Below are 23,382 nucleotides of genomic sequence, written 5' to 3'. Positions count from 1 at the left end.
TGATCCGACTTCTGGTGCGACCTCTATTCAAATCAATGGGCTCCCATAGGGAACCATTGATTTTGAATGGAGACAGAAACGCCGGACGAGGCTTAACACAGCGTTAAGCCTCGTTAATTCACGTTTTAACACCTTTTGCGTCTGACGTTTTTACAGCTCTAGCGCTGGAGCCTCAGAACGCATTGGTCCTGGGTTTTTTTTTATGCAGCTTTAAAACGGCTATGCCATTTACAGCTCAAAAATGCCATGGTGGGCATGAGGCCATAGACTAGCATGGAGAGGCGTTTTTAAGCTGCAAAAAAACGCTTAAAAAAGCGGCTGTAAAAACATCCGTGTGCATGAGGCCTTAGAAAGGGGCAGATTAAACAGCACACACACTTTCTTCTTCTTTCTTCTCACAAAAAAGCACCCACCAAGAAAAAGTGTCCTCAATAGCTAGATGAGGATTAGTATCTTCTCAAAGGGACATAATATAATCGGTGTCTAGAAATCTAGCTTACAGTAAAAAGTCCCAAATTGGAATTCAACTTCAACCAGACCACATATCCTTACTCCTCAATAGTGCACATAAAAATCTGAAGAATGATAAGACAAGTTTCAAACTTCAGCCTTAATGGGATCTCATATTAGGCTCCATTCACACTAGCGCGTTTTTTGATGCATTTTGCAGAAATGCATGGGAATTTTTTAACATGGGTTCCTATGGAACATGTTCACATCAATGCCTTTTTGTACCTCTGCATTTTTGGAAAGGGTCAGGGACTTTTTTCATGCAAAATGCAGCGTTTTGCATGTAATAGAATTCAATGGACCAGCATCAAAAACGCAAGTGTACCGTTTTTTCAGCGTTTTTGCAGCGTTCTTGATGCGTTTTTTGGCTTTTTTTTTTTTTTTTTTTTTTTTTTAAACTGTAAAAAAAAAAAAAAAACGCAAAACGTGGCAAAAACGCTGCTCAAAAACGTGGCAAGCATGACAAAAAAAAAACTCCAAAAACGCTCAGAATCAACATGCATAGGTGTGAATCGAGCCTAACACAGGTATTGGGGTTGATTTACTAAAGACAAATAGTCTGTGCACTGCAAGTGCAGTTGTGCTAGATCTGAGGGAAAGCTCTGCTGATTTCTATCTTCCAATTATGTGCAAGCAAAAATGCTTTTTCTTTTATTTTCCTTGCATGTTACCCTCAAATCTAGAGCAACTGCACTTGCAGTGCACAGACTACTTGACTATAGTAAATCAACCCCTATGTGTTTAACACCTTCCCACCCAGCCTATAGCAGAAAGACGGCTAGGTGGTGGCTTTAGGCCCCTTTCACACTACCGCGATTTTACGGTTTTGACACCATCTTGCCTTTTTGCTGCGATTTCAGAGAATGCCTGTGTAAACTTGAGGTATATGGACTTCAACTCGCATGAAAGTCGGACCAAAGTAGTACAGGGACTACTTTGAAGTCGGCACGACTTGAAGTTGGACATATATAAATGGTTATAATTGGAAATCATGGGGAACGACTTGACATGCCACTTTGCAGTCCCAAGTCGCAGGATAAGTCGCACAAGTGTGAAGGGGGACTTACCATTTTGAGTGATCGTCATATGACTTCCTCTCAAAGCGCCGTTCAGTGTCGCAATCTGTCACTGGACACAGCCGATGAATGATCAGAGTACCGGCTTGCTGCTTGTACCATCTGACCACTGTGGCCAATCACAGCAGGTCACATGACAGTTGTACACAATGGATGGCTTCCTTTAATGCCATCCATTATGTACAATTGTGTTGCTAGCTGTGATTATCCAATGTGATCACATGGTACATACGGGGCCAGTCACAGCCTATCTGTACCATGTGATTAGCTTTGATCAATCACAGCTAATCACAACAAAAGAAACCTGAATCTGTTTCACTCAGTAAAATGCTTGCTTATAGCAAATGTAATTCACTGCTATAAGCAATCATCATGAGTTAAAAAAAAAAAAAAATCCTGATCACTTCCTCAGAGTAGTACAATGTTACTTTGGTAACATTACACTCACCGGCAACTTTATTAGGTACACCTTGCTAGTAATGGGACCCTTTTTTGCCTTCAGAACAACAGGTCTAGTTCTTCGTGGCATAGATTCAGCAAGGTGCTGGACAGTTTGGTTAATATTGACATGATTGCATCACGCAGTTGCTGCAGATTTGTCGGATGCACATCCATGACAATCTCCCGTTCCACCACATCCCAAAGGTGCTCCATTCGATTGAGATCTGGTGACTGTGGAGTCCATTGGAGTACAGTGACCTCACTGTCATGTTCAAGAAACCAGTGGTGAGATGATTTGAGCTTTGTGACATGGTGCATTATCCTGCTGGAAGGAGCCATCAGAAGATGGGTACACTGTAGTCATAAAGGGATGGACATGGTCAGCAGCAATACTCAGGTAGGCCGTGGCGTTTAAACAATGCTCAATTGATACTAAAGGGCCCAAAGTGTGGCAAACAAATATCCCCCACACCATTACACCACCACCACCAGCCTGAACCAGTGATACAAGGCTGGATGAGTCCATGCTTTCATGTTGTTTACTCCAAATTCTGACCCCACCATCTGAATGTCACAGCTGAAATTGAGACTCGTCAGACCAGGCAACGTTTTTCTAATCTTCTATTGTCCAATTTTGATGAGCCTGTGTGAATTGTAGCCCATTTTCTGTTCTTAGCTGACAGGAGTGGCCCCCGGTGTGGTCTTCTGCTGCTGTAGCTCATCTGCTTCAAGGTTCGATGTGTTGTGTGTTCAGAGATGGTATTCTGCATACCTTGGTTGTAACGAGTGGTTGTTGAGTTACTGTTTCCTTTCTATCCTCTCAAACCAATCTACCCATTCTCCTCTGACATCAACAAAGCATTTTTGTCCACACAACTGCCGCTCACTGGATATTTTCTCCTTTTCGGACCATTCGCTGTAAACCCTAGAGATGGTTGTGCGTAAAAATCCCTGAAATACTTAGACCCGCTTGTCAGGCACCAACAATACCATGTTCTGTATTGTCGTCTCATGTGAAGATTCTGTACACCAAAATTCAGTTTTTTTTTTTATTCTGTGAAAAAATATGTATTACTGTAAAACTATAAAAGCCTATTTGTTCTGTGGTCACTTTCCAAACACTAGCCACTGCTTATTGTGGAAACTGATCCAACAATGGCTGAACACGGGTAATAGTTAGAATAAGTGCTGGGGATATGTTTCTTCTTCGCACACTGTAATAATATCTACCAAGTTAATATAATCTAATATTTCAATTGTCATGTGAATTAGATTTCTGCTGTGCAATGAGGTAAAGGAATGAATGAAATTGTGGTCCTGGATTGTGACAAAGCCATGGTTATAAGTATTATCTCACAGCACTCTGTGTTTTCTCTTGTTTGCACATAGTATTGATGTATTCGTCTTATTTTTTCATAGTGGATGTTCCTGCAATTAGTGCCTTCCTGGAATGGATCCCTAAAACAGTTGCTGCCTGAAGCAGATGCATGGTTCTCAAAGCGCAGGAAAGGTTGGTGTCTGCTATTTATCTTAGGGGGGAGGGGACGGGGGGGAGGAGAGAGAGAATCATCCTATCCCATAGTTGACACTCTTCTGCCCTATTAGATACTGAGAAGTAGCCGTACATGGAAACCCTCTTTCCGTTTGGAGGAAAGGTGATTAACCGCTTCAGCCCCGGACCAGTTGGCTGGCCAAAGACCAGAGCACTTTTTGCGATTCGGCACTGCGTCGCTTTAACTGACAATTGCACGGTCATGCGACATGGCTCCCAAACAAAATTGATGTCCTTTTTTCCCCCACAAATAGAGCTTTCTTTTGGTGGTATTTGATCACCTCTGCGTTTTTTATTTTTTGCACTATAAACAAGAGCGACAATTTTGAAAAAACGCATTATTTTTTACTTTTTGCTGTAATAAATATCCCCAAAAAATATATAAAAAAACATTTTTTTCCCCTCAGTTTAGACCAATATGTATCCTTCTACATATTTTTGGTAAAAAAAATCGCAGTAAGTGTTTATTGATTGGTTTGCGCAAAAGTTATAGCGTCTACAAAATAGGGGATAGTTTTATGGCATTTTTATTTTTTTTTTTTTTTTTTTTTTTTACTAGTAATGGCTGCGATCAGCGGTTTTTATCGTGACTGCGACATGGCAGACACAATGGACAATTTTGACACATTTTTGGCATTAATACAGCGATCAGTGCGATTTAAATATGCATTGATTACTGTAAAAATGTCACTGGCAGCGAAGGGGTTAATGTGTGTCCTAACTGAAGGGGGGTGGGGACTGTGCAGGGAAGCTAACAGATCACTGTTCATACTCTGTATGAGCTGATGATCTGTCAGTTCTCTCCTCAGAGCACCGGAAACTGTATGTTTACACACACAGTTCCGGGTTTTCCGGAAGGCACTCGCATCGGCTCGGGGGGAGCGCGCACCCCCTAGTGGCCACAGGGCGAAGCGATGTTACATAACATCGTTTCGCCCAGCCGTGCCATTCTGCCGCACTATAACTGCGGCCGCTAGTTGGCATGTGGTTAAGATCACTTATGTTTTGTGTGAATCCTTCTCTTAATTTTGGCTGATTAACAGTAGTGATGTGTGTGTTTTTGTTTGACTATTTACTTTGTTGAGAGAGGTCAAATGTGAAGATTATCCACCCCATAGCAATGTTTTTTTTTTTTTTTTTTTTTTTTTTTTTTTACTAAAGCTGGCTGCACCACTTGTCAGCAAAATTCCACTTAAAAAAAATCAAAGGGGCCACGTGGAAAATTGCTGGCTGATCCTTTACTGCATTTGTTCAAATGCAATCGCTGTTCAGGGATTCAGACCGTTGCATGTGCAGCGGCTGTCTGAATACATCAGCCAGCAGGGGCGATTCATCTATGCAAGCTGTTTAGCATGGATGTATAATCAAATGATTTCTCTTCTTCAGACTGCAGGGTTGAAGGATCTAAATGTGCATGGCTAGCCAAAGACTTTTGTAGAGCTGAAAGATGTTGCTAAGTGATAAACATCTGTCATATATAATACTGTTATCCGGTGTTAATTTCGTTGACAAAATTAACACTATTTTAGCAAAATAAATTTTTTTTTTGACTAAAATGATTCAGATGACTAAAATACGACTAAAACTAAAATGGCAATAAAGTCAAGACTATGACTAAAACTAAATCAAAATTTTACATCAAAATTAACACTGCACTACCACAAAATAGCATTTTAGCATCTACTTAAGTGCTAAAAGAAAAGTCTTTCTTAATTTTTTCTTAATATTTAATGTTGGTAATATATTCAGGTAATATGTGCAATAGCTTAAATAATGTATTACAATTTAACTAAACCCATTTTTTTGGTAAAGAGTTTAGAGAGCGTTACAGTGGAGGCACAAAAATAATCTGTTACCATTATATCTTTTTTTTTTTTTTTTTTTAATTCCCCATCCAGAATAGTAGTAATGACATTTCCAAAAACTGGGAGCATTGCTCTGTTACAATCCATCCTAGAGCTATCTACCCCGGCACTCCTAGACTTTTTTTTTTTTTTTTTATAACCATTAGGAACGAGCTAAATAACGATACCACACATACTAAAAGTACATTTTAGAGATCGTTCTGTTTCTTGTGGATTCATTCTGTGCAAATTTATATTTTTAGATAATTTCTAACACTACCAGCTTGCATTTCTTTTTATTACACTGATTTTATGGTACACATGAGAGAGCAGCATTTCCTTTTGTAAGAACCTCTACTATTTCATTTTGTTCTAAATACTTTGTTCCAGAGTGCTGGTTTAATAGGATAATCAATAAGTGGTCAGTACAAATGGATTGTTCTACAGCCCAACTGAGGAGCTTGCTACGTGTAAACTTGTTTATTCTGTAGAGGTTTTTATAGATGTTAATTCGGTTCAAGTTCTTTTTATAGCAAGTACATTTATTATTGGCAAACTGCTGAACTGTGCAAGCATTTTATGCTGTTTGGATACTTGTAAAATGAGTAATGTAAAATGGCATATCCAATCATATAGTGTAACTGAAATATTCACTATTTCTACATACAGATGCAGTCTGCTTATCCAGATTACATGAACATACTTTAAGTATGCCTCAGCAGAATGAACAATATATTTCTGCAAAGCATATTGGCTCATTCATCAGAAGTCTCTGAAACTATTGTGCCCTTAATACAGTTGGTGAGATTGAAATCTCTGCTGGGAAGGGACAGTTGGTGACTGTAAAAAGACTCTTTGAAATTTATATCCAGATAGAGCAGATATCCTTGTTAAGAACCTTGACTGCTAAAACTTAATTAACGCTCAATTCCAGGCAGATATAAGACAAAAATGAACAAAGTTCTTAATACATCATTAAATAGATTTTTAATGCAAAGACAGCAAGTACCTGAATCGGACTTAAAATTGTACCCAAGACTAGGAGAGGAAGACTTTAGTCAGATGTACAGTTGTGTTCTTTTGCAAAACAAGAAGCAAGCTTGATAGGAGGAGAGAGCAGAGTGCCAGAAAAATAGTCTCATCAAGTCCAGTGCTTCTCCTTCACTATTCAGTCTCAGGCAGGAGGAGCGGTAAGGTCTGTAAGTGATACTAACCTGCAGCAGAGACACATCAGGTCTCCTGCCCTGTTGTGCTGTGTGGTAAAGTGTTTTAAAGCTCAGGACTAAATGGATAGAATTACAAATCCTTTAGCAGAGAAAACGACTTCCTAAGGCTACTTTCACACTGGGGTCGCTCAGCATTGGCGTTAAAGCGCTGCTCGTTTTTGCGGCACTTTTTGGGAAGCTAGCGGGGCGCTTTTAACCCCCGCTAGTGGCCGAAGAAGGGGTTAAAAGTGCCCATGTCGCGGCGCGTCTGAAGCGCTTTGCAGGCGCTCATTTCATTGGGCAGGTCATTTTGGGAGCGCAGTATACAGCTTTCCCAATCCACCCCAAAGATGCTGCTTGCAGGACTTATCCTAACACCCCACATGCACACCACCACAGTGTGAAAAGTCACAATGACATGAATGGGAGGCAGATTTCAGGCATTATTTAGAGGCTATTTCTAGTGCTAAAAAGCCTGAAAACCGCCTCCAGCATGAAAGTAGTTTTATATGTATATTTTATCTGTGTATTTGGCTATTTGAATAGGAAATCTGAACATCAGCCAGTATTTGCATAGGAAAACTTTTACCCTTTGGATGACCACTTTTGTAACACAATTGGAAGTAAAACACACACGCTCGAGTATTCCAGACCTGCTGTTTTTTTTGCTGCAACTGACTTAATGCATACACTCAAATATAACAGCATTAATAGGGTGCCATTACATCTACATAAGGAACAAAGTGCTTAACAATTAACCCTTTTTTCTATTTATCTATCATCATTTTATTTATTTTTTTGGTAGAGTTGGAGGAAAGTAACCTTGTGTTCCTGGAAACTGAGCAGGGCTGCCCATTTGTGCCAGTCTTCAGGTATTTGAGAATGCAGTACATCATCAGTGACCTGGCATCAGCAAAAATTATTGAACGGGATGCTTTGATCCCTTCAGGTAAGAATGCGAAGAAATGGTAATGTGCTGCAGTAGTGAGACAAGCTGAGTGAATAAAACAATAGATATGAGTCAGTTGGCAAGCGTTATAAAGAGTGCCTGTCAATTTTATGTTAAAGCGATCCCGTCGCAAAATTATGAACTACAACATTTAGGAAGTATTATACTTATCTGACCCTCCACCTAGGTCAGGAGTCTGTTCTCTTTTGCGTTTCCACTGAGCAGTTCGGTACGGTACGCTATTTTGGTTGTTTCCATTATGAAAGTGGCCCATGCAACCGAACCGTACCGCTCCATTCAGGGTCACAATGCAGAAACTTCAATGAGGTTAAGAAAAAGCCACAAAAACCAGCGAAGACATCACCAGAACTGGCAAATATTCCTGTTCATGAGTCTACCATACATATGTCTTTGAACAGGTAGGGTGTGCATGGCAGAACATCACGATGGAAGCCGCTGCTTTTAAAAAAAAAAAAAGAAAAAAAGACATTGCTGCATGCCTGAGTTTTTGCCAAAGAGCACCTTGACAAACTACATTGCTACTGGGAAAATATTTTGTAGCCTGACGAAATAAAAGAAATGTTTGGGAATAATCCTCTGCACTATGTACGGCACCAAAAGGGCACAGCTTACCAACATCAAAACATTATCCCACCGGTGAAGTATGGTGGAGGTAACATCATAATTTGGGCTTGCTTTGCTGCCTCAGGGCCTAGACCACTTTCAGTCATCACACTTAAATTGAAGTTGGCATGAAAGAGCATGGCTAGGGAACACCTGAGACCAAGCAGCTGTAATCAGTGTGAGGCTGTAGGCATCACTGAGCAAACAGACCGAGGATGACAGGGCGCCAGCCTGCTGGCTAAAAGTATTGGTATTACTGGTGGTGTTCTAGGCTGCATACGAGGATGACCGCTGTCAAAATGCCTGGTGGGATGGTGGGAGAGAGGGTGTGCATGACGCGTTTCCAGGGACTTTGCCCTCTTTTCCTAGAACGCCGACGCTAATGTATGTACTTTCAGCTGGCTGGCTCCCTGTCATCCTTGGTCTCTGTCTGTTCAGTGATGCCTACAGCCTCCCACTGATTACAGCTGCTTGGTCTCAGGTGTTCCCTAGCCATGCAGTTTCATGCTAACTTCAATGTATGTGTGCTCCTTATTTTAAAATGGTGTTTATTAGATATTGACCTCAGCTCCCTGCTTTTAGTTTTCTTCTACATTAAGGTGATCCTACCCAGATCTTCTGCGGGAGCTGCAGAGGTTCCAGTCTTGGTCCCTTCTCCTGTTCAGCCATCCATCTGTCCATCTCCATCCAGTTGCCTCATCCATTCCTCTACCCTGTCTCTAGATGAAAGTTCCAATGGACCAAGGGACTTTGCACTTCTCCTAGAAGCGCCATATGTGCTGTGTACTTGTTGTACACTCTTATTTGCTACACTTGCAGTCAATGGGAGAATCCATTCCAACAGTTATCAAAATATCCGACAGGAAAATGTTGGGATGGCTGTCCACCAGCTGAAGCTTAGTTGGGTGATGCAGCAGGAAAATGACCCTAAGCATCAAAGTAAATCCACCACTGGACTGGCTATAGAAGAGGCCCAGTCAGAGGCCAGGCTTTAAACCCATAGAGATGCTGTGGAACAACCTCAACAAAAGCTGTCCACACCAGACATTTTACAAATGTGTCTGAGCTTATGTAGTTTTATAAAGAGGAATGGCCAAAAATTCCTCCTGAATGTTGTGCAGGTCTGATCCAGTTACTAAACATGCTTCCTTAAAGTCATTGCTACCAAAGTGAGTTTGACCAGCTAATAACTTCAAGGATTCACTTACTTTTTCCTCCAGCACTGTAAATATTTAATGGGTGTGTTCAATAAAGGCACAGGATATTAGAATTGGTTGTGTGTTATCAGCTTAAAGTGATTGTAAATGCTCCCTTTTTTTTTTTTTCCTATAAAAATAACCTGTTATATTTACCTGCCCTGGTGCAGTGGATTTGCACATGGCAGCCCGGAACCGCCTCTTCTCAGGTCCCTCTCCTGTGATCCTGGCCCCTCCCTCCTGTTCAGTGCCCCCACAACAAGCAGCTTGCTATGGGGGCACTCGAGCTGAGTCACAGCTCCGTTTATCCATTCAGACAAGGAGCCCTGGCCCCGCCCCTCTCTCCTCCCGATTGGCTAGCTGACTTTGACATCAGCGTGAGCCAATGGCACCGCTGCTGTGTCCCAGCCAATCAGGAAGGAGAATCTTGGCCTGCTGAGACATTCGTGGACATCGCTGGACAGAGAGGGACCTCAGGTAAGTATTAGGGGGTTCTGGGGCAGCTGCTGCACACAGAAGGCTTTCAAACCTAATGCATAGAATGCATTAAGATAAAAAAAACCTTCTGCCTTTACAACCCCTTAAAGGTGTAAGTCCGCCCTAACACAAAAATCCCTACATCTACAGACATCCACAATCTAAGACTAACCAAACTAGCCCTGTAAATATGAAATCGGTATACATCCCTTTTTTTGAAGCCGACCCGATATGGTCTCCAGTGACGGAAGCTCTGCAGAGGACAGGGCCAACAATAGGCTGTGAAATGAATGGGGAGTGATGTCACCCATAGACTTACTATGGGGCTTCTGTTGTCAGGTGTGTCCTCTGTATCCACCTAATCAGCGACGCTGCGGCTGACAGCTCAGCGTGGAATTGGGTCGGATTGGCTTCAGAAAAGCTATGTATACTGATTTCTTCTTTACAGGGCTGGATAGATTAGTGTTAGATTGTAGCTGTCTGAAGATGTCGAGATTTTAGTGTTAGGGTTGACTTCTACTTAAGTATTTTGGGTTTGACTTTCTTCCCACTGTAGTTGTAGACATTGGATCTTCCTTTTAGCAAGTTCACGTATAGAAGGCACTGCTGGAATTCTGTCCCTCTAGATACTGCTAGCTAAACATGTAAGAGTTAACAATCTATTTCAATGCTTACTTAATAATGTGTTATGGTGTTATTGTTACTTGATAATTGCATATGTAACCTATTCATAATAAGCTGATTGCTGTTAAAGTACGAGATAAATACTAGTTATTACTTCCAGCTTGTTCCATTGTACCTACAAATTGGTTAATTACAGAATCTATCTTTTTCATAGCATTACATTTCATTTAATTTAGCTTACAATTCCTGTGTCTTTTTGAAATTATCTCCCTTGTCCTCCAGTGTATTCATTGTGTGAAATAAGCAATCACAAGTCTGCAGCAAACTTTTTAGTACAGTTGCTAAATCATAAAAACTCACTACTTTGCTGTAATAAAATAACTTGCCATTTGACCTAGCTTGTTTGTAGAGTCTGCAAAATTATAATAGATTTACAAGTAAAACTTTTTTTTATTTATTTATTTTTTTGATAGCGTGGAGAGGGATTGGAACATCTGTCAGGTTTATATTGATGGGATTCGCCCTCTTTATTTGTCCTGCTTACTTTTATGATCGAAAGTTAAAAGAAAACCCCATTTTGGCTTGTCCCCAGAACTGTAATAGAGGGAAAATCTTCCAATTAGAGGGAGAGAAGCTGCAGCACACTGAGCTTCCCAGTAATGGCTGTGCAGCTGGGGGCGTATCGGGACAAGTCTAATCATTGGAGGAGAACCCACTGACTTCCCAGCATAGCTAGAGAGCTGACCACGATGTGTTCTCCTTAATTTGGTTAGTTTTTAATAGGAAAGCAGAGGGACTGGCAGGAACACCAGGGATTTCACATAAAGGAAGCAATACAAAGAGAACAGGATGCTTTCTCATTCAAGTGCATTGTACAGCAGGGACTTATCAGGAATATGAAAAGTCAGAGTAACAAACGCTTTAAGTTTTTGTTTTTTTTCCCCATATTTTCTCATACCTAGCATAATACTTTCCCAGATATACTGTAAATCTATGCTATTAATGTGGACCTTTTCACCTAAAGCCACTGTACAGTATTTGGTGATGTCTACCTCTGACTAAGCCCTACACAGATGAAACCTGTTAGAGGGTCTTTCCTGAGAGGTGGGGAGCCAGTTGAAGCCATTTTGTGATTTTATTATATTGGTGTGCGGTCCTGAAAAACATTTGTAGCTATATTTATTGCATTAGCAGTGTCTGCTGTCCAAGTAGTGCAGAATAGGGAGTGTGCTTTTTTTCTCTATCATTCTTCTTATCCAATGCAATACATAGCTGGATTATTTCTAGCTTGGCTTGTCTGGCACATATGCTGGTTTCATGTCCATATGGATATGGAACTATTAAAGAGGATCTCTTCAGACATGTAACTGAAAAAATATAGACTACAAAGCATGTAACATTGTGTAGATTGGATTAAAATTTACTTTAGGGAAAAAGTAAAAAGGTGTAGTTTCTGGTCAAAGCTCTATGTTAAATAATAGGAATAATGCTTATATGTCTCAGCAAATGTGCCTCTGATCTTTCCTCTTTTGAAGAGCCCATCAAAGAATTTTCAGTATATTGAATATTAATATTAAAGTTTAATGCTTTAATTGCATCCCAGAGTGGGACTAAGCATAACAGGTCCCCGTCCATTGCTCAGGACCCTCATACTGAGGAACAAGGAGCAAGACATGGCGAATTTCTCGTTAGGACCAGGAAAAGGCCGATGTCTCCTCTTCTGAAGTACCTGATGTGAAGTATCAAGCTTGCAGGAAAGGTTGTTTAAAGTCACTCACTGAATTGGTCTGCTCCACATTTCTACTACCAGTAACGCAGTCAGTCGATTGCTTTGGGTTCAATAAAAGCCCGCCCCCCCCCCCCCCCCCCAATCTGTTCATGCTTTTTCTATCCATTCATGGCTAAGAAAGCTTATATATTCTGAGTGAGAGCACCCAGATAAACAGTTTTTTCCTCTGAAAAAGTTCTCGATACTTTATTCTACGGAGGAAGGGTTTTATGGGGAGTTCCAGCAATTAACGTTGCTATATCCTCTGTAAACAAAAACCTGACTTGTCCAGTAGACAATGCTCATATGCTAAAGGGTCCAACAGATAATTCGTTCAAACCTGCGCTGGCGTTCAGAGTATCTCAGTCCTTAAAGGACCAGTTTATAGAAGTACTCAGTTATTCCTGGTCAGCAGGCCCAGGGTTTGTTTAGCCAGAATCTGTTCACCCTAGGGCTGGCCATACATGGGTCAGTTTTCTTTTCCTTCAACCAGTGGGTTGAACAAAAAAGCTAACCCAATTCCCTCAGCCACACATTTGATGTGGGAATCCTCTCCGCTGTGTCTTCGTATTCTGACAGCAGGTAGACTCCCCCACCTTCAGAATACACAAATCTGTGCTTCAGCCTGGGGCACTGATTGAGCACAAAAAATAGGCTGGGCTGTTAAACAGAAGTCGAACAGTAGATCGACTTCTGTTCAACCACCATTGCCGCACATGGATCAAAATTTGGCTGGTCTCTGCTGAACCAGCCAAATTTTGATCCATGCATGGCTAGCTTATGGTATCCAGTATAGAGGTTTCTCAGATTCCCAAAGCTAACTAAGACCTCTCTGGGTAATTTTGCTGATGAAGCCGGTCCTGTATGAAGACTTGGCCTCACCCAGAGAATTTTTTTTCTCTTCACCCAACAGTATCCTATCCCAAACCTTTCACATTTCCTATTGAGATTCTTTAGAAAATGGGCACTTCCTGTAGTAGACTCCTGCGTTCAAAGATCTGGGAGATAAGAGGTTAGAAGTTTTCTTTGGCAGGCCAAAGAAACTGGCAACCCACGGTTGTCCAGTCCATTTCTGTTTGGATTAAGCACATGGCCTGGAGTCCCAGTTACATCCTGATTGATGCCTCAATCCAGTCAGTTGGACCTTTTACCTACAGCTTTACACTACAGTATGCATGGCTTGGCAGATTCACTTCACAAAGTTTCTGGGACACCTGGGTCCAGAGTGTTGTTTTCAAGGGCTAAAAATTAGGGTTTTGCACTGTCTCCTACCAGCTTCATGTTTTCCAACTTGTCTCATTCCATCATGTCACTGTCACAGTGGGTGGATCTGCTTCCTGCTGTTTGGCAGCTTTTAGTTTCAAGGGCTTATCACTTTTCATTTATTTATTTTGTACTTTTTACAGGAAAGTGCTTTGAGTTTCTTCTCTAGCCTTATTCCCAAACTGAATGGAGGCGTTCAACCCAGGCTGGATCTGAGATCTCATCCTCTCTCCCTGTTCAGTCTATGTTCCCTTGGGATCTCAATATGGTTCTCTCGGGTCTACAGGAACCACCCTTTGAACCTACTAAGGATATTTCCTTGTCTGACCTTACCTGTAAGATGTGTCTCTTCTTGTGGTTTATTTCTTTTGACTATCACTATTTTGACTATCACCTCTGAGAAGACAGTCATTTGAGTTGATGACTTTATCTTGTAAGGAGTCTTTTTTAATTGTTATACAAGGACAAAGTTTTCTTGAGGTGTATGGCCTACTTCTTTCCAAAGGCAGTCTTTCTTTCACCTTTAATCAGGGTATTGTTCTTTCTTCCCTATGTCCAGCTTTGAACATCAAAGGGAAATTCTTTTCACTGTCTGGACATGGTGTATTCTTTAAGTATTAAGTTCTCATTTATTGCTGGTTTTACGAAATTGGATTCACTTTGTGCTTCCTGGAGGTTCCCACAAGGTCTTCCTGCTCTACTCTGCTAGGTGGATCAGACACGTTCTCATTGGGCCCTATAGTCTGAAGATGGGAATCCTCCTCTCCCTGTTAATGCACACATTACCAGATTTGTTAGTGCTTCTTGGACTTTCCAGCATCAAACTTCTGTTTCTCAGATATGCAAGGCTGCCCCTAAGACTTTTGTTCACATGTTTAAGTTATACTGCGTGGCTGTTCAAGCCTCCTCTGACCACAGTTTAAGTACAAGCTTCTCCATGAGTTTGTATAGCCTTCTGGACCCGTTTATTATGTGGGCCTGTTGGTGCTATTTGCTGTGTTGCTACACCTCAGCTGGACTGCTTTTAGGCATCTCAGGTAAGATCAACTGTAGTATCTGTTCTTATCTCTGTCCAGTAGGAGTGCTCTGCTGTCATGCCATTCTCTTGGTAGGAATGGCTGGCTGTATAGCATCCCTGCTGGTATGCTGGGGCTCTGAAGGCTAGTACTGGCTGGAACAGAAACCGTGGCACCCACAGGCAGATGGGGCATGTGAGTAATTCGCCTGGGAAAACCAGATGGGCCCAGTTCTTCCTAATTTTAATGGGTCTACCTTGTCTGGCAATGGGCTAGGAAGGCAGAGAGTCTGTGGTGTCTGTGCCCCCTGCGAGTGGTCGCCCTAAGGGCGCTCTTAGTAACACTTAGGTGTGGTACTGTGTGAAAAGGCACATGGTCTCGGCACTAAATACTTTTCCTGCAATGTGTCTCCATGAGCTAGGCCTTTTGGTTAATTCTGGAGCAATTTTTGCAGCCAGGCCACAAAACCTAACCAATGCACATTGCATGGCCACCATTTATTTTTCTCCTCACGTTTGTCACTCATTCACTTTTGTGTGTGTTTTTCTCACTGGATGAAGGGTGCGAGTCCTCGAGCTTGCCCTAAAGTCTAGGGGAGGATGTGTGGCAATCGGGTTCCTTCCTCCCCTGAATCTGGGGGATCTGTCTTAGACCCCTTTCACACTGAGGTGGTTTTCTCTAGAAATAGCACCTATAAAGCACTTTAAAACCGCCTCCCATTCGTTTCACACTGGGGCAGTGCGCTTGCGGGACGTTAGGAAAAGTCCTGCAAGCAGCATCTTTGGGGTGGTTTGGGAGTGCTGCATTTAGCGCTCACAAAATGCCCCGCCCATTGAAATGAATGGGTAGCGCTTCCAATGTGCCTAAAAAGTGCTTTGGAAGCACCGCAACGCGGACGCTTTTAACCCCTTCTTTGTGGTTAAAAATGTGTGTCCTGTACTGAATGACAGGGAAATAGAATTTTTACCTTGGCAGAAAAAAATCTGTTACCTAGAGTACAGTACAGGATACAGAACCCTCCTATCTGTTATTTTGATCTTCCGATTGCTTGCTACAAAACTGAGGCCAGTGGGGAGTTATGTAATTTATCGATTTTACTGTTCCAACAGTGTACTGAATGCAGTGGAATCATTGTATTGTATCATGAAGGTAAAAACCCAAAGTAAACGTGCAAATATGTATCATTTTAAATTGGAGAAATAAGTTTTAGTGAATCGCCTTTTTTAAGACTACATTTTTTGTCCATACAATGGCAGACAAAGTAAACAGACCATTTACTTATAATGTGTTCTAAAATGTTATGATTTTCCAGGCTGCTGTGCTGTAATTTAGCTTGTTTTATAATTATTGAACCAACCATTGCAGGAGGTTTGTGCAATTGCCATTTCAGCAACAGCTGTTAGTGCTTTATGCCCATAGCCCCTGCTGAATAATTGGTCTGTGAAATGTACGCTTTTTGTTTGTTGTTTGGTGTAGGCTGAGGACAAAGATGTATCTGCTGTCCTAGTACAGAGGTAATCTTCAGGATAGCTCAGAACAGATACATCTGGATGACTGTGCAGTCATACATTTACTGTTGCAGGCTGACAGCAGGGCTTAATTTCCGTTGGTTTTGGAATTATGTAACAGATTCTATCTGAAATATTTGTTCTAAAAGATAATATGCAGCGGGTAAAATAAGTATTGAACAGGTCCCCATTTTTCTAGGTAAATATATTTCTAAATGTGTTATTTTCATGAAATTTTCACCACATGTCAGTAAAAATCCATGCAATCCATACATACAAAGAAACCAAAACAAAAAGTTCAGAAATAAAGTTGCGTGATAAAATGGAATGGCATGGGGGAAAGTATTAAACACGCTAACTTGCATTGCTCAGGTGTGATTTTTGGCCCATTCTTCCACACACAGTCTTCAAATCGTTAAGGTTCCGTGGGCCTCTTCCATGAACTCTGATCTTTAGTTCTTTCTATAGATGTTCTATTGGATTCAAGTCACGTGAATGGCTGGGCCATTCTAGCAGCTTTTTTTTCATTCTTTGAAACCAATGATGTTCCCACCTCCAAACTTCACTGTTGTTATGGTGTTTTTGGGGTGATGTATGTGCCATTGACCTCCAAACAGGGGTGTGTATTATGGCATCCAAAGAGTTCAATTTTGGTCAGACTATATTCTCCCAGTATTTCACAGGCTTGTCAAAATCAGTGTTTCTCAGCCTTTTTTCAGTCAAAGCACCCTTTAAAATTATGGAAAGTCTCGAGGCACCCCATTCTAAAATTGAAAAAACTATTCTAATGGCATTACACAGTGCAGCAACATCCACGCATAGGACACCTAAAGTTAGAGGCGATTTATTCACTTTTGCACACTGGTACTGATTATTCCCATGTTTCTCCTTTAGTCAGTTAATGTCACCCCAGTGTTGAGGGAGAGGGGCAAAGGAGGGTTAAACAAGGATGCTGTGGAGGCAACCGACATCCTCCTTATTAATTGATGATGCCAATGTCTAGAAAGTCGTAATGGTGCATAATGAAAACCCATGGCTTTGTGTAATGAAAAGACAGGCTTGATCCACCTGCTGGCTTGTATACAATTTTTGATAAATTTTTTTGAGGCATTTTGCCAAGGCACCCTGGTTGAAAAAGGCTGGTCTAAATGTTGTGGAGCAAATTTTAAACCAGTTTTCAATATGCTTTTTCTTCTTTTCAGCAGTGGAGTCTTGCATGGTTGAGCGTGCATAATAGGCCATGACGGTTGTGTGCATTACCGTACAAAATGGCGATAACCAGCTTTTTTTTACTTCCGCGATCAGCTGACGTTGGTTGACAGCTGATCACGTGGTAAAAGGCCCACTGTAATTGGCCCTTTACCTCGATCAGTGATCAGCCAAGTCCCAAGGATTTGGCGATCACAGAGCGTGCCGGATGCGTTCCCCAGGGGGCGCACCGGCAGCACAAGAGCAGGAGGGACGTACATGGATGCCCTCCTGACATTTTAAGCACACGCTGTAGCCGTCTTGCCGCTATAGCTCAGGCACCAAGTGGTTAATTTCTAAAAAACTGTGGCAAAACAAGAACAGAAGAAAGCCGTTAACTGGTTTCTGTTAGAGGGACATCGGCCCCCTTAGTGCCCACCAGTGCTGCTAATAAGTGCCATCCAGGGATGCTAATCAGTGTCCTTCATTAGTGCTCATCAGTGCCCACCACTGCCTGATCATCAGTGCAGCCTATCAGTGCAGCTTATTAGTGCCTATCAGTGATGGCGAAAAATTACCTGTTTTCAAAGTTTTATAACCAAATATGAAAAACTTTTTTATTTTGCAAAATTTTTGGTCTTTTTTTGTTTAGCAAACAATAAAAAACCCAGTGGTGATTAAATACCACCAAAAGAAAGCTCTATTTGTGTGAAAAAAGCAGTAAAAATTTCATATGGGTACAGTGTTGCATGACTCTGAAATTGTCATTCAAAATGTGACAGCGCTGAAAGCTGAAAATTGGTTTGGGCGGGAAGGTGGTATAAGTGCCCAGTAAGCAAGTGGTTAAGAACATGCCAGTACAGAAGAGGTTAAATGAGGAGTTTGAGAATGCTGCACCAGATGTATTAATGTCCAGGTCATACAGGGGAATGAGGAATTGACGGTGTTAATGTACTTGTCACCTACAGTGGCACAATGCAGATCAAGAGGTTATGTTCAGATGGGCAGGGTAAGAGAGGATTACACATTGGAGCTACTAGGCTTGGGAGAAAACGGGGACCTGGAAAAGTTTGAAAAAAAAAAATCCCATGATTCTATGCAACAGATAATAGATCAGCAGCTTATCCATTCATTCTGTGCCCATTCATAAGTACTAATCTGTCTCCTTCCTCTGTTGTAAAGGGGAAGGTGAGGGATCAGCACTATGACCAGTACCATGTGATGACCATTCACAATAATCACATGGTACCTAGCCCCTCTGATCAGCTGGGTACAGTGTTGAAATGGACAAGGAGAAGGGCAGGGACCTCAATCTCCACCTCATGCAATCAGAGAAATACCTTGTATTCATTGAAAAAAGAAATACAAGGTGTACTATGAACAGCGGCTGCACAGAACCCCAGCAGAACTCGAAGTCAGCTTTTGCTGTAGCAGCGCCTTTTTCTAAAAGGATTGGTCAGTTCAGGTCAGGGATCTAACCATATGGTCCTTTCATTCGATTTTACTTGGTTTCTTGCACTGATGGTGGCCTCCTTTGAGGCTCTGCTATATGCCCAATTTTTCTCCAGACTGTTCAGATTCAACATTCTGACTGCATAGAATGAACAGACTTCGTCTTTGAACTGCCCCCATGTTTCTAACCAGCAAGTCCAGACTCCTGGGCATTGTGGATTTCCACCTGGTGCTGGAGATGTTCCTGATGTTCTTCCTTTTTTTTTTTTTTTTTTTTTTTTGCCAATGTCCAATCATCTGAAGGTAGCTGCATATAACCCATTGTTATGACTACAGATAATGTGTACTGTACTACAAGAAAAGTATTTTACAGGCAAATAAAAAAATCCTAATGTCCCACTGCCCATACCACCTATCACACTCAACGCCACATATGTCAAACCCAAGCCCTGCAGGCTGAATCCAGCCCAACAAGCCATTTCATGTAGTCATCGCACCTCTCCGGCAGCTGGGACACCCTCTTTGTCTCTGCTCCCACTTTCTCAGCAGTCGGCAGCAGAAGGGAAGACGGAACTCCTTTGCCAGATCTTGCGGTTCTCTGTGCAGCTGCGGAAAGGCTGGTCTCTGCCCCCCCAAATCTCTGCAGTCAGTAAAGAGTAGGTACATTTATATAGTCTTGCAGATGCAATTGGCTCTTTTGAGGGCAAAACCATAATGCTGATGCAGCCTGTGATGAAATTGAGTTTGAAACCCCTGCTCTACACCTATCAAAGATTCTTTTGCATTGGATGTGCTGCTAATCTAAGCTTTATCAGATGGCCTGGTCCCCTGCTGTTCACATAATATGACCGATGACATAAAAATAACAATATTACAATTTAAAAATTGGTTGCATGGCAAATGGTTAAAGTTTCAGACTTTTTATAACCTGTAACAAGAAATACGATTTGTAATACATTTGTATAAGGCTGCATTTGCTTTTTGTGAACCCTTTGATAGTCGGCAAAGTAATTTGCTACTACATGTGTCTGTGCTGTGCTTCTTTGGTGCTATTTTTGCTGTAGGGCAGCACACCAAAATGAATGGACTGTCCTAAATGCCCCATGCAAAAAACGTTCATGCACTGTCACACCTGCACAGGTGTGAATGGAACCTTAAAACAGGCCTACTATTAAACAGCACTCTATGCAAATCATAGGCTAAAACTCTGAATTGCTTAATCACACTATTTTGAGTGCCTCTATCTTCCCATAAATAAAAAGCCAGAGCTCCTTGGCAACTTGGTATTCCATGGTCTCAAGATACTAGGAGAATTCAATATTGTAAAGATTTTTTTTTCACACAGATGTATATACTAGTATGCTTAAAAACTATGCATTGAAATATGGTTTTAAAACATTACTTTAAGGCAGGGATCTCCAAACTACGGAACTAAACTTCCCATGAGGCATTGTAAAACTCTGACATTCACAGACACAACTAGGCATGATGGGAATTGTAGTTCCTGAACAACTGAGGGAAATAGTTTGGAGACCCCTGCTGTAAGGCATGGGTGCTCAACCTGTGGCCCTCCAGCTGTTGCGGAATTACAAGTCCCATCATCCTCTGTCTTTGGAAGTCGTGCTTGTAACTCTCAGCCTTGCAATGCATCATGGGACTTGTAGTCCTACAACAGCTGGAGGGCCACAGGTTGAGCACCTATGTATAATCCCTTCCTAAACACAAGTCATTGAGTTCCAGCATAGATCTGTTAACTTTGCTATAGCTCTGTTTTGCATGCCCAAATTATTTGTATTCCCTTTTAAGGACAGAAAGCTTTTACTTGGTGTACTGTTTCAATATTTAAAAATACCCAAAATCCCATTAATGCATGAATTTTAACATGCGTTGTGAAGTACAGGTAGATGGGAGGTGCATTCCTTTAGTACAGTGGGGTGTCATTCTAAATTAATGCTTATACTTTCATGGCGTGTTACTTCTATGCATGCACTACTGAAACACATGGATGTGAAGCATATCTTATGAATTTAGGTATCATTAATTATTTCAATATCCTTTTGCAGTACACCACACATCAATAGACTGATAGAGGGGCCAGTACTTCAAACTAATCAGGCTCTGCCTTTGTGCATGTGTGTTGATAATGGTTCAAAGAGCCATAAGCTGTTGTGAACAACATACTTGCACATTATGGCAATCTAATATCTCTGTTGGCCCTTTTCTAGAGCTCTTAGTTCAAAGCTACCCCTCTACTCCATCTACCATCTTCTCTGATGCTTATTTGGGTTCAAGTCAATTCCTTTTGCCCATGGGTTGGTCAGTAAAGATGCATCTCCTTAGCACATGTGCACAGGATTTACATTTTCCTTACACCTGCCTTTATTCTCTGCATCTTATGGATGCCACACACACTTTTCTGCATGTGAAAGAAAATGCATACAAAAAGCGCAATACATTTTGTTTTTAATATTTTCTTGTTTTTGGTGTTAGAGGATACAGGTTTGTTCATGTGTAGATTTTATAATACACTGGCAAAGTGCCGCAATTGTTTAAAGAGAAGGTAATCCCTGCCCTATTTTGTTTTTCAGAGTGGCTGTCCTTTGTATACAAGCAACAGTGGTTCACTATGCTGCGAGCTGAGCAGGATAATGACACTGGGTGAGTAGATCACACATCTTAGTGATTGTAAAGCTATGTGTTTTTTTTTTTTTTTTTTTTTTTATAGTAAACATGTCATACTTGCCTCCACTGTACAGTTCGTTTTGCACAGAGTGGCCCTGATCATCCTCTTCTGGGGTCCCCCGGCGGCGCTGGTAGCTCCTCCCCGCATCGTATAACCCCCTAGGAGAAACACTCTCCTGGGGGTCCCGCCCCCCCAGCTTCATGTCATTGGATTTGATTGACAGCAGTGGGAGCCAATGGCTGCTCTGCTATCAATCTATCCAATCAAGCTGAGAACCCCGGGCAGAGGAAGAGCGCGTCTCCGCCGTGGGAAATTCCAGGGCTCAGGTGAGTAAAACGGGGGGGCTGGGGGGCCGGTCACTAGAAGTTTTAAAAAAAAAAAAAAAAAAAGAGGGTTTACAACCCCTTTTAATGAGTCACTCTTCTGTTTAGTGTAGTTAAACACAAGACTGGACCTATGGCATAACGGTGTGTTTTGAAGTCCATGTTTAGTACTTTTGTGCAATACCATATTCCTCTAGCTATGGTTAAAGTTTAATAGTTTCACCACCTTAAAACCATATTGCTGTTTTGGTAATTTTTATAGACAAATGTGACTTTCTAAGTCCACCAACCTACCGTGACCAGTACATTGGAGTTGCACTCCTCTGGTTAGTCCCACTCCAGGCGCTAACACAAACAGTGACTAACAATAGGAAGAAAAGAATGGCTGCACACCACAGGAACGTTCCAACAATTTTATTCCAAATATAGCAAATGACAGCCAACAAAGAGCCGTGGCTTGCTCCCAGTGCATCCGGACTGTAGTGACTGCTCACCTGTAGCGGCATCTTGCTTGTTTGAATCTAGTGACTAACAATGCTGTTGGGTGCTGGCTTGCCCAGCCCTCTGAAATCAACGGACAAAAGATGTAGGGAGGCCACTATGGCAAAACCCATGGAAGGTGAAACGGGGGCAGAGGGTTGTAGCCTCCGAAGGAGGCAAGCTGAGACACTTTGCTTTTATGTTATAACAGGGGCTGATTATCAGAGTGCTACCTACATCGTTTGTCTTCTGGTTAGCAGTTTTTTTTTCTCAGTATGGAGAATGTTGAGTGAAACATGTTACTGACTTATTTGAATCTAGTTGGCGAAACTCCACCATATATAAAATATCAAGTGTTTTTTGATAGACTGCAGCTAAAGTTTAGACCACTTTATTGGATGGATTGAATGGATCAGCAAAACAAAGGATTTAGTGGGGTGTGCAAGTAGCGCACTCTTGTATGTTCCCATACCACTAGTTTTAAATCCCATGCCAAGAATTTCCAGTTATGCTCTTCCTCCTGGCTGTCTTGGTTGTTGGCCCCACAGAAATTGAACATTTCTATAACCTATGACTGCTGTACTGTAGATGTGTTGAAGAGCAGTGATGGACATATTGGGGTTGATTTACTAAAACTATAGAGTGCATGATGGGAATAACCCCCATTCTTGTGTCATAGAACACTGGGGTTAATGTATTAAAACTGCAGAGTGCAAGCTCTGTGTGGTAGCCAATCAGCTTCTAATTTCAGCTTGTCCAATTAAGCTTTGACAAAAAACCTGAAAGCTGGTTTCTATGCAGGGCAGCACCAGATGTTACACTCATGTTTTAGTAAATTAACACCATTGCGACTGCAGTGGAATTGCAAATCTATTTGCTCTATTGTCAGATTGGTACACAATTTTAGCCTACAAAGCGTTGCAGTATAGGTATCATCTATGTTAACAGTGTAGCGCCTGTTCTGCGCTTTTTTTCTACAATATTTTGCCAACCCAGTAGTGTGATCTCCCTCTCTGCAGCTCTATGCATGTGTGGGATTGATACCTCTTGAAGACTGTGTCTAAAGCCTAGTACACATGATCAGAAAATCAGACAAATACCGCTTTCTAAGCGATCGTCCGATAATCTGATTGTTAGTACACAGCTTTCGAGAGCTGATCATGACCGTTCGTCTGAAATTATCCAAAGGGACAAACACACACA

General features: G+C 41.6%; 1 protein-coding gene across 3 annotated transcripts in view; it reads left to right on the top strand.

Moving 5' to 3' along the window:
- Positions 1 to 23,382, top strand: part of GMCL1 (germ cell-less 1, spermatogenesis associated) — a 182,993-nt gene that overhangs the window by 118,640 nt on the left and 40,971 nt on the right. For all 3 annotated transcript variants that reach the window (XM_073622005.1, XM_073622006.1, XM_073622007.1), the window contains 3 exons: positions 3,447 to 3,537; positions 7,434 to 7,577; positions 21,282 to 21,351. In XM_073622005.1, coding sequence (XP_073478106.1) covers positions 3,447 to 3,537; positions 7,434 to 7,577; positions 21,282 to 21,351 — 305 coding nt within the window. The remainder of the gene's footprint in view (positions 1 to 3,446; positions 3,538 to 7,433; positions 7,578 to 21,281; positions 21,352 to 23,382) is intronic.

This window comes from Aquarana catesbeiana, linkage group LG03, assembly GCF_042186555.1.
Source record: "Aquarana catesbeiana isolate 2022-GZ linkage group LG03, ASM4218655v1, whole genome shotgun sequence".
Lineage (NCBI taxonomy): Eukaryota > Metazoa > Chordata > Amphibia > Anura > Ranidae > Aquarana > Aquarana catesbeiana.
Note: the sequence above shows the minus strand (reverse complement) of the source record. Positions and strands in the feature narration are given on the sequence as shown.